The 17,847-nt window shown below is 29.9% G+C and overlaps 1 protein-coding gene across 7 annotated transcripts; it reads left to right on the top strand.

The window, feature by feature from the left end:
* Window positions 1–1,374: 1,374 nt before the first annotated feature.
* LOC148229160 (uncharacterized) lies at window positions 1,375–16,572 on the top strand. 7 transcript variants are annotated; one of them, XR_015811476.1, is made up of 17 exons: window positions 1,375–1,500; window positions 3,236–3,406; window positions 3,993–4,202; window positions 4,680–4,856; window positions 5,494–5,712; window positions 6,839–7,015; window positions 7,914–8,132; window positions 9,196–9,411; window positions 10,468–10,686; window positions 13,170–13,277; window positions 13,444–13,607; window positions 13,908–14,108; window positions 14,172–14,372; window positions 14,436–14,636; window positions 15,015–15,200; window positions 15,387–15,743; window positions 15,813–16,572. XR_015811476.1 is itself a non-coding variant. In XM_088198407.1 (16 exons), the coding sequence occupies exons 1-16, from the start codon at window positions 1,461–1,463 to the stop codon at window positions 16,070–16,072; spliced, it is 3,093 nt and encodes a 1,030-aa protein (XP_088054533.1). In that variant the 5' UTR covers window positions 1,375–1,460; the 3' UTR covers window positions 16,073–16,572. The 7 variants fall into 7 exon arrangements, 5 of the variants coding, with proteins under 5 accessions (XP_088054533.1, XP_088054532.1, XP_088054537.1 ...); XR_015811475.1 differs by having other exon boundaries at window positions 13,439–13,607; XM_088198407.1 differs by lacking the exon at window positions 13,444–13,607 and having other exon boundaries at window positions 4,062–4,202.
* Window positions 16,573–17,847: the final 1,275 nt, after the last annotated feature.

Raw genomic sequence — 17,847 nt, 5'->3', positions numbered from 1 at the left:
GAAATACTACTGCAGTGGCTCAATCAGTATCTAATTGCCACCCGTCACCTCCCGCCGCCAAAGAATAATGCTGGGCAAATTTTATGTGTCTTTGAGTGAACAGCAAATGAAGAAAACAGCTTTTTTTGGGCAGGTGGGGACATTTGTTAACCCATGCATTTAGCCAGAAAAATGCATATCATTTTATGAATTTTAATAAAATCAAAATAATGAAAAAGTGATCACTGACTGGCCAACCACTTGGAAAACGCTGAAATGCCATCCCTGATTATAAACCAGAAATTCTCGGGTTATCTCTCAAAGAAAATGTAAAAAAATAGGTTCGAATTTATCCAGAAAGTATTTTTTAAAATATCAATGGCTTAAAGTGTGAATTTGTTTACTACTTTTGGGTGAAAATAACTTAACTATGTCTTTTTGTACCATTAACTGTCGAGAGACTAAAATATTTTTAATTGAGCGTAGAACGAAACCATGCTATGCCTTTTTGTCATTGTTTATGCATGCACACAATCGCATTTCTTATTCAGACCCGATGACGTCAAGCACGCGCGGTTTCTCAAACGTTCGCAATAAAACACAATATATTTTATCTTAATAAATGATAAAAAACACATCTATAAAAATTAAACCTAAATTACTTAAAATAAATCATACATGTATAAAAGTATAATATACAAAATTAAAAAATTCTGAATGCCTAGCAATCCGGACATTTTATAATTTTATGTATTTGAACTATAAATAATGAAAATTTGTTATTACTGCTTTTATAATAAAAAATAATTTCAAATGTAAATTACTTCGTAATTGCAATAATCTTCGTCTGATTCCGATTCGAACATTTCAAACATGTCTTCGTTATCCGAGAGAAATTCTACTCCTTCAAATTAGAGATCTGATTCATCGGAATCATTATATCTTTTGGCCATTGCTATGAATATTATTTAAACTAAAGTTAGTTTATATTAAAATTATTTAACGAGGTAAAAATATTAAATATACTTGTTAGTAGAAAAATAATTAAAAAGCGCTGGAATATTCTGCGCTACGACGTAACTCTCGATGACTAACGCACGATTAAAACGCTGTCTGATGCGTGCGTCAGAGCGTAGAGGACTTTGTTCTAGCTCTATGTCACACGCACTTGTGCATCTCGCTCGCACACTTACAAGCGAACCCGTGCGAGAGAAAAGGGGATATACTCACCCATCTCACTCTTGCGAAATTCTCTGACAAAGTGGTTATAGTACGGGCGCGTAAAAGTTAATACAAATACATACTTCAACAAGTTTGACTATTGCTTCGTCTAATTCCCCCCTCCCCAGCTCTCACCCATTCCCCAGCCCTGAACATAGCAAGCAGGGCCACTCACGATAAATCATTGTCGACTATTGCTTGTGAATTTTTTCTAAGCTGGCAACACTTTAGTTTACTTTCCGTTCTGTCAATCAGACAATATGGGAGGGTGCTTGTCAATATTCAATTCATTAACTCAGGGTAAGTTGGATTGAGAAAACTTTGTATATAAAAAAGTTGTCGACAAAAGCTATCTATTATAATATTGGTATTTTTTATCTAATTGGTGAACGCGTTCGATGCTACTGTTATGAATTTTAGGTAATGATTGTCGATAGAGACGGGACTAAGGTAAGTAGTGTGTTAGTATTGGCGGAGTGAAGATATACTCCACTTTTAGATAACATTAAGGTGACGACGCTTATTTTCAAACATTTATAAATTATTTTTACTGTTTCACAACACTAATTATCACAAAACATGTATATAGCAATGCAATTTATTTAATCATTAATCGAAGCAGCATATTACAATGTGCATAGATACAGCAACTTTTCGAAAAATGCAACTCTCCAAATCGATTTCAAAAACTTTTTTTATAAAAATAGTGAATAATGCTATGATCGTATACTATTCGAGAGGGTTTATTTAAATTAATGAATTTAACAAATGCAATAAAAAAAAATAATAATAAATTAAACTATTATAGAAGTATGTACTTTAAAATTATTGGTACTTTCCTGTTATCTGGGTCAAACTTATTCTAAAAAAAATATTTATTTGTTTATACATTTTGTTTATTTATATACAATTTTAAATTACGTTTTTTTGTATAGATTTATTGCAGAGAGTTATTCATGGGGTGTTTATTGATTGACCAACGTTGCGTTGAGCGTTGGTCAGAACAGTGAACACCTCATGAACACTAAACAGGTTCTTACAGGAATTGTACGGCTTCTATTTTGGTACGAGGCAGTTTAAACACGTTCATTTTCAATGAAAATATAATTGTACATAATCAAATAAAATGTATAAACAAATTAATATATATATTTTTTTTATAATAAATTTGCCCCCTGTTAAATGGAAAGTATCGAATTATTTATTATATTATATATCTAGCAAAATTAGCGATTTATTTATTTTCTTAACCGCTCTTTATGACAAAATTTCCAGTGTGCTCATCCAATGTTTTGTAGAATGTCAAAAATAGTTTTGCTGAGCCATAAACATGAATACGCCAAACAGCTTCTGGACTCTACTTTTAACACAGTTTTAGCGTCCTTTAGTAGCTGGAAGTAACCAAAAATTTGAGTGCTGCCACTTTATGATTTAATTTTTGAACACTAGATATCTTAAAATAAATAATATGACAAACGAAAAATAAATTTTCGACAACCTCGTCTATGCACTGCTTGGCGATGACTGACATAACAATTATAAAAATGCATTAAAAAAAATATACATACTGTAACATTATAAACTGACACAAATCACAAACCAGTCAATTTTGGTCAAATCGTGACAATAAAATCAATATATTTACTGATACTGGTTGTTTCATTTAAATACTTCTTGTGAAGTTTAAATTGTAATTGCAAACTCCATTTCTTAATATTTATTATTTTTATATTACATGTAGCGACATAAAGATCAATAATGGAAATGTAAATATGTAATGAACTACAGATGAAGTTGTACCGTGTTCAAGAGTTCATCGTAAGCATAAGCACATGAATCACAATATTAAATAAAAACAGCAAAATAACAATATTCCGATTAGGAACATAATCTGAAACTCATTAAAACCCTTCAAATTGGAAAAGCTATGAAATTGTTACTCTAATTTAGGAAAATTATTAAAACATTGATTCTGTATAATGTATTTTATACTGTTATTTAAATATAATATCATTCACTATATATGCCAATGCAGACGAAACAACATCCAGAAGCTTAGCTCCCACACCTTATGAGCAAACGGGCAGATATGAAAGAGGCACCAAAGTCGGAATAAGTGACAAAGTAATTTGTAGAAATTATTTAACTCGTGAAACAACTGTAACAATCCCACAACATGAGTCGAAAAATGATGAAAGATTTAATGGTGAGTTTTAATTTTTAATTAATAACATGTCTGGTAAATGATGGAATATGTTTCCACATTAATTGCATTTTAAATGTGTCATTATTATTCCAGTCCTAGAAAATTTACCTATGTAAATGTTTTTTCAATTGCAATGTTATAAAGTTCCTAAAAGAATAAAAAAATTAACACATAATCGATTTTATTTAAGGTATTGTGATCGATATAAATAGTGAATTTTATTTTTTTATCATTAAAAGTGTTTAAAGTAGATTATTATAATCAAATTAGATATAGAAAAATGTGAACAATTAGCTAAATTATTGACGTTTTGTTTGAAATATATTGAAGTTTTGATATTTACTGTTATTCATATAAAAACAATATGTACCTTTCGAAGCATTTAACATTTGAGCTATAAATATCAACAATCTTGATCAAATCAAAACAAAAAGAGAAGACTTATAAAATTATCCAAACTCTAAAGCAGGTTATTAGTTTGTAGAAAATACGATGAGCTCTGGCATCATTTAACCCTCAAATTTTATTATGATTAGCAGCTTGCAATGTTGTAAAGTTGTATCAATATATTTCTTTTTAAATCAAGAAATCACACCGTTATTGAGTAAAGCAAATATCAATCAAGATGGAATAATATTATGTAATTTACCAAAAGTAACCCAAACGAATACTACTCTGAAAACTGCACTAAAGGATACTCAAAATGTTGCACCGAAGATTATTGAAAAAACTACATCAAAAATCGTAGAACAATTCAACCAACTACAAGTTAAAAACAACATTTACAAAGATCTTGGTGAGTGCTAACTTTTCTTTATTTTTACATACTGGTTGAGGCAATTTATGATATATGATATAAACTTTGTATCATAACGGTCTTTCGAATGTCTATTTTGGTGGAATTATAGTCGCCTATGCGGCAAACAAATATTCACTTGAGACTAGCTTAGTAATTCCCTGAAGTTAAAAATATGTGTAGGTTTTTACAATATAATATGCGAAAAACCGATTTAAAATATTTTTTTAAATCCATAGATTCTGATTGCCATTTGTTTGAATTCTGGAACATGCAGCAGAACTAAAAAAAAATGTTATTTTCCGCGAGAGTAATATTCCGCGAGAGCAGTTTCCGTGAAAACAATGTTTGTGGGCGCGATCGTCCTGAGAGTAATATTCCGTTCTCCAAAATTATTAACACTGATTCTGATTAATGTGTTATACTATTATTATAATATAATAAATATGATATAATTCACCATATATGCCCACGCAGAAGAAACAACATACAGAAGCAACAATGATATTTCCACACCTTATGAACAAACGGACAAATATGAAAGAAGCACCGAAGTCAGAATAAGTGATGAAGGAATTCATAGAAATTATTTAACTAGTGCAATAACCAAAACATACCTGCAACATGAGTCGAGAAATGATGAAAGATTTGATGGTGAGTTTTAATTTTTAATTAGTAACATGTCCTGTAAATGATGGAATATGATTCCACATTCTTGTATAATTGTATTTTAAATATGTCATTATTCTTATTCCAGTCCTAAAAAATTTAGCTATGTAAATATTCTTCGAATTGCTATGTTACAAGGTTTTTAAAAGATATATGGCGGATTGTAAATTCACTGAATTACAAATTTAACATATATTCAATTTTATTTAAGGTATTGTGATTGAGATAAATAGTGAATATAATTTTAAATATCAATAAGAAATGTTTAATGTTTTAAGTAACTATTTTAATCAAATTGCAAATAAAAGAAATGAGAATAATAGGCAAAACTATTGACGATGTTATTAAAATATATCAAAGAATAGATTTTTACTATTCTTCATGTATAAACAATATGTATATTCAAAGCATTTTAACATTTGAATTATATATATCAACAATCTTGACCGAGTCAAAACAAATGAAGAAGACTTATAAAATTATCCAAACTCTAAAGCAGGTAATCATTTGTAGAAAATACGGCGAGCACTGATGTCACGAAATTCCCAAATTTTGTTATGATTGGAACTGTTATCAGCTTGCAATGTTGTAAAGTTGTATTAATATTTTTTTTTAAATCAAGAAATCACACCGCCACCGAGTAAAGCAAATACCCATCAAGATGAAAAAATATTATTAAATTTACCAAAAGTAACCCAGACGAATACTTCTCTGAAAACTGCACCAAAGGTTACTCAAAATGTTGCATCGAAGGTTATTAAAAAACCTGCACCAAAAATCTCATCTAAAGTAAAACAATTCAACCAACAAGAAGTTAAAAACAAGAATTGCAAAGAGCTTGGTAAGTTTATACTTTACTTTTTTGTTTTACGTACTGGTTGAGGCAATTAAACAATTGTATGAAAATTTGATGCCAGCAATTCTATTTATCTATTTATTTATAAAATAACATTATTATATCTATTTATTTTTAAAATAATATTATTTATAACTGGAACGATCAGTGGTATAACTAATATCTGACCAATATCTATCATGTGTGGGAGATTGGCATTAGTGATTATTATATAATTATATTTCTAAACGACTTCCACACTATTTTACCTAAATTTTCCTAATCTCGCAGAAGAATATCGAATGAATAATTAAAAGGAACAGTGGACGAGATACCACTGGTCGTTATCTTCCCGTTAAGGTCCACCCAAATAATTTCTGCCCTCCGCCGCCATCACATAGTGTTACCTGAATGCCGCTATGTTTTGGCCATAATGAATAAAGAAATAGATAAATAAACCCCCACAACATCTATCGATTGTGGGCTGTAATAATAATTTATAATTAAGCTTTGCTTTTAGTCTGACGTCTCACTACTTAGTAGTTGTTGATTGTGTTTACCTCGTTGTAACACATTTGGCTAACCACTGTAATGTTGCAATGGAAGATTTACAATAAATAAATATTCTACAGCCTTTGACTGATTTAAATCAATTTTAATATTGTTACTCTTCAGGACTTCCCCCCTCTCTTTGCTATTCCACACACCGTAGCAGTACCGGTTGGTAAAATACCTTCCCTCTCAATCACTCGCGTGTTAGTAACTAGAGTGAAAGAAATGGGTAGGCATGCATGCCTCCACGAAAGTATTTCACCGACCGGCACTGCACCGTAGTTATTATTAATGTATTTTATACTGAGGACTCTTATAGCTATACTTATTAGGGAGTTGTCTTATAATCTTGTTCTTGCATGCGGTAGCTCAAAAAATACTTTTACAATATTACATAAAAAAAACAAAACAACATTATTCCGAATAGGAATCAAACCCGAAACTCATTAAACTTCTTCAAATTGTCAAAGTTATGAAATTCTTTATTTTGAATTTAGGAAATTTATAAAGACATTGATTCTGATTAATGTGTTATGTTATATTGTTATTATAATATAATTCAACATATATGCCCATGCAGAGGACACAACATACAGAAGTAACAATGTCATACCCACATCTTATGAGGAAACAGGCAGACATGAAAGAAGCACCGAAGTGAGAATAAGTGATGAAGACATTCCTAGAAATTATTTAATTAATGCAATAACTGTAACAAACCCACAACATGAATCGAGAAATGAAGAAAGATTTAATGGTGAGTTTTTATTTTTAATTAATAACACGTCTTATAAATGAAGGAATATTATTGTACATTTTTGTATAATTGCATTTTAAATGTGCTATTCATCTTATTCCAGTCTTAGAAAATTTTGATACGTAAATGTTTTTCGAATTTCTTTATTAATTTATTACGGTCTGCTATTTTTGCGAAATTTGAATTGTTTTGACAAAGTGTGACTTTTATCAAAATAATTATAAATATAATATATATTTATTGCCAACTCTCGATAAAAGTTTAAATCTTCTTTACTTTCGCATGATATTTTTACAAGCTTAAGTTCAATTATTTGTAATACTGGAAAAAGATAAACAGACTGACTGCAAAATTTTGCTAACACGCAAAAACGCGTGAACGGACCATAATGTGTTAAAAGGTTCCTAAAAGATATATGACAAGTTATAAATTTTCTGAATGGCTTTTAAGCATTACAAATTGAACATACATGTATTCAGTTTTATTTAAGGTATTGTGATTGAGATAAATAGTGAATATAATTTTAAATATCAAGAAATGTTTAATGTTTTAAGTATACTATTATAATCAAATTGCAAATACAAGAAATGAGAATAATAGGCAAAACTATTGACAATATTATTGAAATATATCAAAGCATTGATTTTTATTATTATTAATATATAAATAATATGTACATTCAAAGCGTTTAACATTTGATTTATGTATATAAACAATTTTGCCCGAGTCAAAACAAATGAAGAAGACTTATAAAATTATCCAAACTCTAAATCAAGTATTAAGTTTGTAGAAAATACGATGAACTTTAGCAGCATGAAATTCTCAAATTTTATTGTGATTGGAAATGTTACCAGCATGAAATGTTGTCGAGTTGTGTTAATATATTTTTTTTCTCAAGAAATCACACCGTCATCGAGTAAAGCAAATACCCATCAAGATGAAAAAACATTATTAAATTTACCAAAAGTAACCCAGACGAATACTTCTCTAAAAACTGCACCAAAGGTTACTCAAAATGTTGCATCGAAGGTTATTAAAAAACCTGCACCAAAAATCTCATCTAAAGTAAAACAATTCAACCAACAAGAAGTTAAAAACAATAATTGTAAAGAGCTTGGTAAGTTTTTACTTTACTTTTTTGTTTTACGTACTGGTTCAGGCAATTTAACAATTGTATGAAATTTTGATGCTATCAATTCTATTTATCTATTTATTTATAAAATAACATTAATATATCTATTTATTTATAAAATAACATTATTGTATTTATTTATTTATAAAGTAATATTATTTGTAACCAGAAATAATGTAATCAGTGGTATAACTAATATCCGACCAATATCTATCATATGTGGGAGATTTGCATTAGTGATTATTTCTGACCGACTACCACACTATTTTACCTAAATTTTCCTAATCTCGCGGAAAAATATCGAATGAATAATTAAAAGGAACAGTGGACGAGATACCACTAGTCGTTATCTTCCCGTTAAGGTCTACCCAAATAATTGCTGCCCTCCGCCGCCATCACATCAGTGTTACCGAAGTGCTGCCAAGTTTTGCCCATAATTCATAAATAAATAGATAAATAAACCCCCACAACATCTATCGAATGCAGGCTGTTTTAATAATTTATAATTAAGCTTTGCTTTCAGACTGATGTCTCACTACTTAGTAGTTGTTGATTGTGCCTACCTCGTTGTAACACTTTGGGATAACGCCTGTAATGTTGTAGCGGAAGAGTTACAATAAATAAATATTCTACAGCCTTTCACTGATTTAAATCAAATTTAATATTGTTACTCTTCAGGACTTTCCCCCCTCCCCATTTTGCTACTACTCATACCGTACTTATTATAAATGTATTTTATACTGAGGACTTATAGCTATACTTATTGGGGAGTTGCCTTATAATCTTGTTCTTGCATGCGGTACCTCAAACAATACAGTTACTATATTAAATAAAAAAATAAAAAGAAGTATAATGCAATTATGAATCTAATCCGAAACTCGTTCAAACTCTTGAAATTGGAAAAGTTATGAAATTCTTAATTTCTAATTTAGGAAAATTATTAAGTCATTGATTCTGATTAATGTGTTATGTTATGTTGTTATGATTGAAAATGTTACCAGCATGTAATGTTGTAAAGTTGTATTGATATATATCTTTTTAAATCAAGAAATCACACCGTCATCAAGTAAAACAAATACCAATCAAGATGGAAAAACATTAAATTTACCAAAAGTAACCCAGAAGAAAACTTTTCAGAAAACTACACCAAAGGTTACTCAAAAAGTTGCATCGAAGGTTTTTAAAGAACCTGCACCAAAAATTTCATCTACAGTAAAACAATTCAACCAACAAGAAGTTAAAAACAATAATTACAAAAAGCTTGGTAAGTTTTAACTTTACTTTTTTGTTTTACGTATTGGTTGAGGCAATTAAGAAATTGTATGAAAATTTGATGCCAGCAATTCTATTTATTTATAAAATAATATTAATATAGTTATTTATTTATAAAATAACATTATTATATCTATTTATTTTTAAAATAATATTATTTATAACTGGAACGATCAGTGGTATAATTATTATCCGACCAATATTTATTGTGTGTGTGAGATAGGCTTTAGTGATTATTATATAATTATATTTCCGACTGACTACCACAGACTAGTTTACCTACATTTTTCTAATCTTACGGAAGAGTATCGAATGAATAAATAAAAGGAACAGTGGACGAGACGCCACAGGTCGTTATCTTCCCGTTAAGGTCCACCCAAATAATTGCTGCCCTCCGCCGCCATCACAGATGTGATATCGGAGTGCTGCCAAGTTTTGCCCATAATTCATAAATAAATAGATAAATAACCCCCCACAACATCTATCGATTGCAGGCTGTTTTAATAATTTATAATTAAGCTTTGCTTTCAGACTGATGTCTCACTACTTAGTAGTTGTTGATTGTGCCTACCTCGTTGTAACGCTTTGGGATAACGCCTGTAATGTTGCAACAGAAGAGTTACAATAAATAAATATTCTACAGCCTTTCACTGATTTAAATCAAATTTAATATTGTTACTCTTCAGGACTTTCCCTCTTCCCCATTTTGCTACTCCACATACCGTACTTATTATAAATGTATTTTATACTGAGGACTTATAGCTATACTTATTGGGGAGTTGCCTTATAATCTTGTTCTTGCATGTGGTACCTCAAACAATACAGTTACTATATTAAATAAAAAGAAGTATATTGCAATTATGAATCTAATCCGAAACTCGTTCAAACTCTTAAAATTGGAAAAGTTATGAAATTCTTAATTTCTAATTTAGGAAAATTATTAAGTCATTGATTCTGATTAATGTGTTATGTTATGTTATTATGATTGGAATTGTTACCAGCATGTAATGTTGTAAAAATGTATTGATATATATCTTTTTAAATCAAGAAATCACACCGTCATCGAGTAAAACAAATATCAATCAAGATGGAAAAACATTATTAAATTTACCAAAAGTAACCCAGACGAATACTTCTCTGAAAACTGCACCAAAGGTTACTCAAAATGTTGCATCGAAGGTTATTAAAAAACCTGCACCAAAAATCTCATCTACAGTAAAACAATTCAACCAACAAGAAGTTAAAAACAATAATTACAAAGAGCTTGGTAAGTTTTAACTTTACTTTTTTGTTTTACGTATTGGTTGAGACAATTTAACAATTGTATGAAAATTTTATGCCGTCAATTCTATTTATCTATTTATTTATAAAATAACATTAATATATCTATATATTTATAAAATAACATTATTATATCTATTTATTTATAAAATAATATTATTTATAACCGGAATAACTATTGTCTGACCAATATCTATTGTGTGTGGGAGATAAACATTAGGGATTTTTATATAATTTTAATTCCGACCGATTACCACAAATTAATTTACCTAATTTTCCTAAGCTCACGGAAGAGTATCGAATGAATAATTAAAAGGAACGGTGGACGAGACATCACCGGTCGTTATCTTTCCGTCGAGGTCCACCCAAATAATTGCTGCTTTCCGTCACATCAGTGTTACCGGAGTGCTACCAAGTTTTGCCCATAATGAATAAATAAACCTCCACAACGTCTATCGATTGTATGCTGTAATTATAATTTATAATTAAGTTTTGCTTTCAGTATGATGTCTCACTTAGTAGTTGTTGTTTGTGTTTACCTCGTTGTAATGCATTGGGCTAACCCATGTAATTTTGCAATAGAAGATTTAAAATAAATAAATATTCTACAGCTTTTGATTGATTTAAATAAAATGTAATTTTGTTACTCTTCAGGGCTCTTCCCTCCCCCCTCCCCCCGGATTTGCTATTCCACCCACTGTACTTATCATAAATGTATTTTATATTATGGGCTCTTATAGCTGTGCTCATTTGAGAGTTGACTAATAATCTTATTCTTGCATGCAGTACCTCAAACAATACAAGGAAACACAAGCAGTGGTAATTAGGTGGCACATAATAACAAAGTTCTCTCAGAATCTTCCGATTGTGAATATACTCTACAAATAACTTGAAGTGCTTTTCCATGTACACTCGTTGATGCGACTCGAGGGAATTATATTCCTTGTAGGAATTTTGTGGAAAATAAAAATGGATAATACTTATGTTCCCTTATCTGAGAAACGTTTTTGGAACCTTTTCTATTAAAACTGAGTCTGTTAGATTATTTGTATAACAATGAAACACGTATCTAGAGAAAATTTCCAGGAGTTTGATCTTACTTTAAAAAATACTTTTCAATAGGTTGTAGAATCATTATCGAATAAAGTTTAACTGGTGTCATTATCTAATAAAATATCTGTTAATCCTGGTAATATTTAATTATTTAGTCGTATCTTTAAATGACTTACCAAGTTTCCTTGATGGCTTACATATATCATAAAATATATAATATTTACACACATACATATTACATTCACATACATATTTTGAATTCTACACTCTGTTAACCTTTTGCACTCGTGATCGATTTTGTGGTAGGTAGGTAGGTAGCAATCTTTATAAAAAAATCAGTGTTGCTTTTGAGTCTATAAACTCATCTATGGTAAGGTGTGGTATCCGGAACATTAAAAGCTTTCTAGAAATCTTTAGCAGTCATCTCCATGTTCCGTTTCATAGTAGCAATCAGATGGGTAAAGGATCATCGGTTATAGTAAGTTTTGAATGTTTTAATTCCATCCTGGTTTATTGATTGTATCAAAATTGTTAACTAAAAGGTCTAAATATTATTTTTATTCAAGGAATAAAGTCTACCGAAATTGGTTGCCGAGTATTAACATCACCTTAAAAGCTATATTTTGAGAGCGGCAATTCTATTAAATTTCAAGGATGAAATGGGCTAAACATAAAAATCAACTCTTCAATGTAATCATATTAACGGAATATCGAAAGATCGCCTAGAAATATAAATCACCACAGACTTACATAAATGCTGTGAAATATGATTTTGTAGCTATTTTTCAAACTGATCATTAAGCCCGCTAAGCATGAACTTTCTTCGTTTTAATTCTGCCATCTAATCTAACATCCTCACAGTCAGATAAGTTTTTTCCAAATGCTTTGCTTCAAGACAAAATCAATATATTTAATGTGGTTTGTTAAAGTTAAATAATGGATCTCAAACTCAACCTTATTGGTTGTTAAGGTTGATTCGGAATGTCTCCGTTGAATATTAATTTATTATTTCGGCAGGTGCATCATGCTGAAATATCGAATTGTAAGTTTTAATCGCGATGAATCCCTGCATTTAAATTATATTAATACTCTCGAACCATTAAAGAAAAATAATATATATATATATATATATATATATATATATATATATATATATATATATATATATATATATATATATATATATATAAAAAAATGATGACTTCTCCATTGATATAAGATGGGACTCATTTTGTACGAATTAAACATTAACCCTCCGCTACTCGCTTAGCGTCTGTGAGATTAAAAGACATATTAAACTAAATGTATAAAAAAAGGCGAGTAACAGAGAATTAATGTTGTTCTTCAGTATTGTTATTGCTCATTGTCTAAAGTTGTACTATATATGATATTTATCACCAAATATTGCAAATGCAGTGTCACCAACATTCAACAATCATCAGCAAGCAGCGAATACCGTTGAGCCTTCCAGGACTTCTTATCTGGACCCTCGTTCACCCATGGGAACCAATGAGAATTATGAGAGTGAGTTATTTTCTTATCAATACCATTAATAATAACCATTAAAAATATAAAAAATAAAGTAAAACGTTCTTTTATAAGACAAATCATGATTTATATACTTATAACAATATAAACTATTTTTTTCACGCATTAATATAATGTCTGTTTTTATTACATATAAGCATAGAATAGCAGTTCAAGATTAATACTTGATTATGTATTAAAAAAACTTTCGGTTAACCCTTTGGTTGCTGAGATTTTATCTATTGGCTTTTACTACTTTGGCGAGAATTGTCAGATTCGATGTAATCATTGAAGAAAAAGCAAGATACATTTTTAATTGGAAGTATGGTAAATAATATTGTTTCCGAACATATATTTTTTTATTATGCAATACATTGATATTTGACATTATACATTGATATCCCAGAATGCTCGGCAAGCGAAGGGATATTTGTACTATTTTTATGTATTCACAGTTGATTGTTCAACATGATAGTATAATATATTATTGACTATTGCAAATAAAGATCTCCCAAAATATGGAATCTTAGGGATTAACTTTTAATATAGATTTATACTAGCTCAATTATTAAGTACAATTTTACTGATCTGTTTTGTATATAATATATATGTATGTATGTTTTGCAGCGGAAATTAAAATGTTGTTTGTAAACCATCTTCGTTACGGCTATTGTATATGTTATACATGTAAAGTTGTTAGACAGTTTCATTCTGATTGGATACATAGATTGGAGTATGACAGGGTTCAAAGTGTGGAATCTCAATATCATACGAAACCTATTACAAACGACACGTTACCAGAATTTCGAAGGGATACATTAAATAATGGTGAGTACTTCTTTTTCTTTCATTTATCGTTTTGTATGTAATATATATGTACGTGTTTTGCAGAGGAAATTAAAACGTTGTTTATAAACCATCTTCGTTACGGCTATTGTATATGTTATACATGTAAAGTTGTTAGACAGTTTTATTCTGATTGGATACATAGATTGGAGTATGACAGGGTTCAAAGTGTGGAATCTCAATATCATACGAAACCTATTACAAACGACATGTTACCAGCATTTCAAAGGGATACATTAAATAATGGTGAGTACTACTTTTTCTTTCATTTATCGTTGTGTATGTAATATATATGTATGTGTTTTGCAGAGGAAATTAAAACGTTGTTTGTAAACCATCTTCGTTATGGCTATTGTATATGTTATACATGTAAAGTTGTTAGACAGTTTCATTCTGATTGGATACATAGATTGGAGTATGACAGGGTTCAAAGTGTGGAATCTCAATATCATACGAAACCTATTATAAACGACACGTTACCAGCATTTCGAAGGGATACATTAAACGATGGTGAGTAATACTTTTTCTTTCTTTTATCATTCAATTAGCATTATATTTACTGGATATTCATATAATTTGGAACACACTTGATAGTAGCGTGTAGTCAGAGGTGAAAGTAAATAAAATGTTACTAAAGAATTATTTAGTTAAAAATTCTACTTTGGAATATCTAAAGGCTTTAACGCTATGTAATATGAATATCAAACATTAAACAAAATTCGACATACATGTGTTTAGTTGGGCTTTAATCGCCAACCTGCAATTGGTAGCCACCAATATTATCATCGCCTCATATAATATCACTAGATGCTTTTACAATAGTGTGTTACTCTATTTTAAATTATGCATAGTTGTATTATTTATTTATTTATATTTTTTAAAATCAAGAAATTACATCGTCTCTGAGTAAATTGAACATAAGGGAAGACGGAAATTTAAGGTCAAATTTACCACAAGTGACTCAGGCGAATACTAACCAGCAAATTTCAACCAACGTTTTTCAAAAACCGACGCCGAAAAAAATCACCGCAGCTGAGCAGCTTAAGGCTAAAAACAATCTCTACAGAGATATTGGTGAGTGTTCTTTTTGGTCTTTAATATTATACAATACTGCTTGAGGCAATCTAAAAGTGTACGTGCTTTGAACTTTATCGTTTCATTGGTATTACTGTAAATGCGAGGAACTCTAAAGAGAGGCTAACTGTATAACCTGAATTATTAATTTCGAAATTATATGTTTTTCTTGTTTTTTTTTTTTAGATATTAAGCAGATATTCAATAAATTTAACGGGAATAATGTGATTCCAAGGGATTCGCTCACAAATTTCATCAATCAACGTAACGGTAAGGCTTATAATCCAAAAATGGAGCTGCATCCGGTAAATATAAATATCAAAGCACCTGCAAAATGGCAAATTAAAGACGAAATGGAGAACCATAATCCGTTTATGTTCGCTGCTTTCATGTTAAGAAAGAAAGAATATGACATTACTAATCTTGGCCAATTTAATATCGTCAAAATGTACCACAACACTCCGTTGGCCAATGCTCCTACCATTTTGCTTTATAATTTCGATTATCGTAAAAACCGCAAGCATCGACGTCGCTATGGTCCAGGTGAGTAGAAGGGTTTCTCGACTTAAATGTACTTTTAGTTGTGATTATTAAAGTATAAAATTATTTTAGGCATTTGCTTCTCTAGCGACTTGTATTATTGCTACCAATGTACTAGAAAAGTATCGGATGAGTTTACGCTCATTATTGCGGACGTTTTGGTTGGTAAAACAGTAGACAGAGACATGTATGAAAATCAAGATCAGATTTCGATCGACACAGGAGTGAGTTTGAATAAAAAGGTTTATGTCAAAGCTCGCGACGACGAGTTTTATCCCAAATTTATTATAAGGTACGGAGTAAAAAAACTTGTACCTCAAAATGTTGAATAATGTACATACTATTATTTACTCTTATCATTAATAGATATATTTATTCATGTCAGACGAGGTCAAATCCTAGTGATTTGGTGGTGCGTCTTATTTTCCAGGGTGAAAGGTATCCATTTAATCAGCGGAACAGTAAAACCATTAGATTATAAAATTTTTTTTTTTTTTAATCCCTTCCATTGAAAAATGCTACTTCAAATTTGTACTGTATCTTTATGAATGATTTTGCCCTCTATCATCGAATGAAAATAGACAGAATGTTTTTATCATCAATTAGGTCAGTCATACTCAACATTACTCCAAGCTAAATACATATGTTTGCTATGTTACGCGTGTCGCAGCATAAAATAAAACGCAAATAATTATTACTTTATTTCGATTTCTCACACACATACATATTGTACATTTATATATAGAGCCAGTTGGTGAATTTCTGCGCCTTTGGTGCCTAAAAAAAAGAACAAAAAAAATATTCTTTTTCCCTATACAATACAAAATAAAAATACACAATATAATACAAAAAGGAAAATTGAGAATTAGAAAATTTGTAAATTTATGAAATTGAAAAAATGTTGAAAATCAACGTGTTTTAAACTTTGTTTTAAATTTTATTAAAGGTCTGTAACTTTTTATTCTTTATATTTGTTCTGATGTCAATATGTTTATAAATTTTCATTTGCATTTTTTTATTTGCTTTTAGTTTATTTCGTAGGCACTTAGATGGGTGACTGCTTGGTGACACACCGGGTGTTGTTTTCAATAATGCTACAAATTATTAGTTGGCTATAACAAGTTTTTCATTAAACTGTCGGACAGGTAAGGTACAAGCAAGCGTTAGTCAGAACAGTGAACACCCCATAAATAACTACAAAAAGGAGGCTTATATAAATTGGTAACAAGATATACATAAATGGTTGAATATACCTATTAAATATATAATTTATTTAACTCAAAAGAAATTTATTACAATAATATATAAAATACAGTTTGAACAACGCTCGCTCACACTTAACCTGTCTAACAGTTAAATGAAAAAAATGTTATAGTTATCTAATAACTTGTCGCATTACAGGCAATGACACCTGGTGTGTCATTTTTATGAATTTTCATATTTTATTATTACATTCCATTATTAAATTTTAAGCTTAGCCTTACCGAATAAACTTTTACATATATATTTTCTTGCATGTTTATTTAATTTTTCAATCTTACTAACAAAAAAACATTTAAAAAATATATATCCTATTTCCTGAGGGTTTAGTTCCTATCTTGCTGCTATTTACCAATAAAAAGAGCATAGTGTAAAATATATTTTAACAAAGTTACACAATCAACAACTGAAAAAGCTGTTCTGTAAAATCACCATTGATGTCTCAGATCCAGCGTCTGAATCACTGTTGAATATCTTCAACAATTGTAAGATGGCACCGATTATAAAACCCATCTCGAGTTCATAGACCGAAATAGATAGAAAAATGCATCTAATAATTGAGTAAGTACATATTTCATACACGCTTGCCTGTCAAATTTTGTTCGTTAACGATGCAAATAGCTCACGCCAGAGAGTTCACACACTCACCAGTTAAAGCATACACTATGCATGCATTATCTAGGAAAGGTATACATGAAATGTAGCATTATAATTTAATACTCATAGTTAGTGGACGTAGCACTTTAGCTGTAACATATATACATACATACATCCGTGCAGCTCTATAGTTTTAGACCAAATCGCTTATGGACAGCAAACAACAAAATATATAAATACACAAAATACA

The sequence above is a fragment of the Plectrocnemia conspersa genome, unplaced genomic scaffold (genome assembly GCF_051122295.1).
Source record: "Plectrocnemia conspersa isolate PC_06_02 unplaced genomic scaffold, ASM5112229v1 ptg000011l, whole genome shotgun sequence".
NCBI classification, from domain to species: Eukaryota; Metazoa; Arthropoda; class Insecta; order Trichoptera; family Polycentropodidae; genus Plectrocnemia; species Plectrocnemia conspersa.
This window is presented reverse-complemented; position numbering and strand designations above follow the sequence as displayed.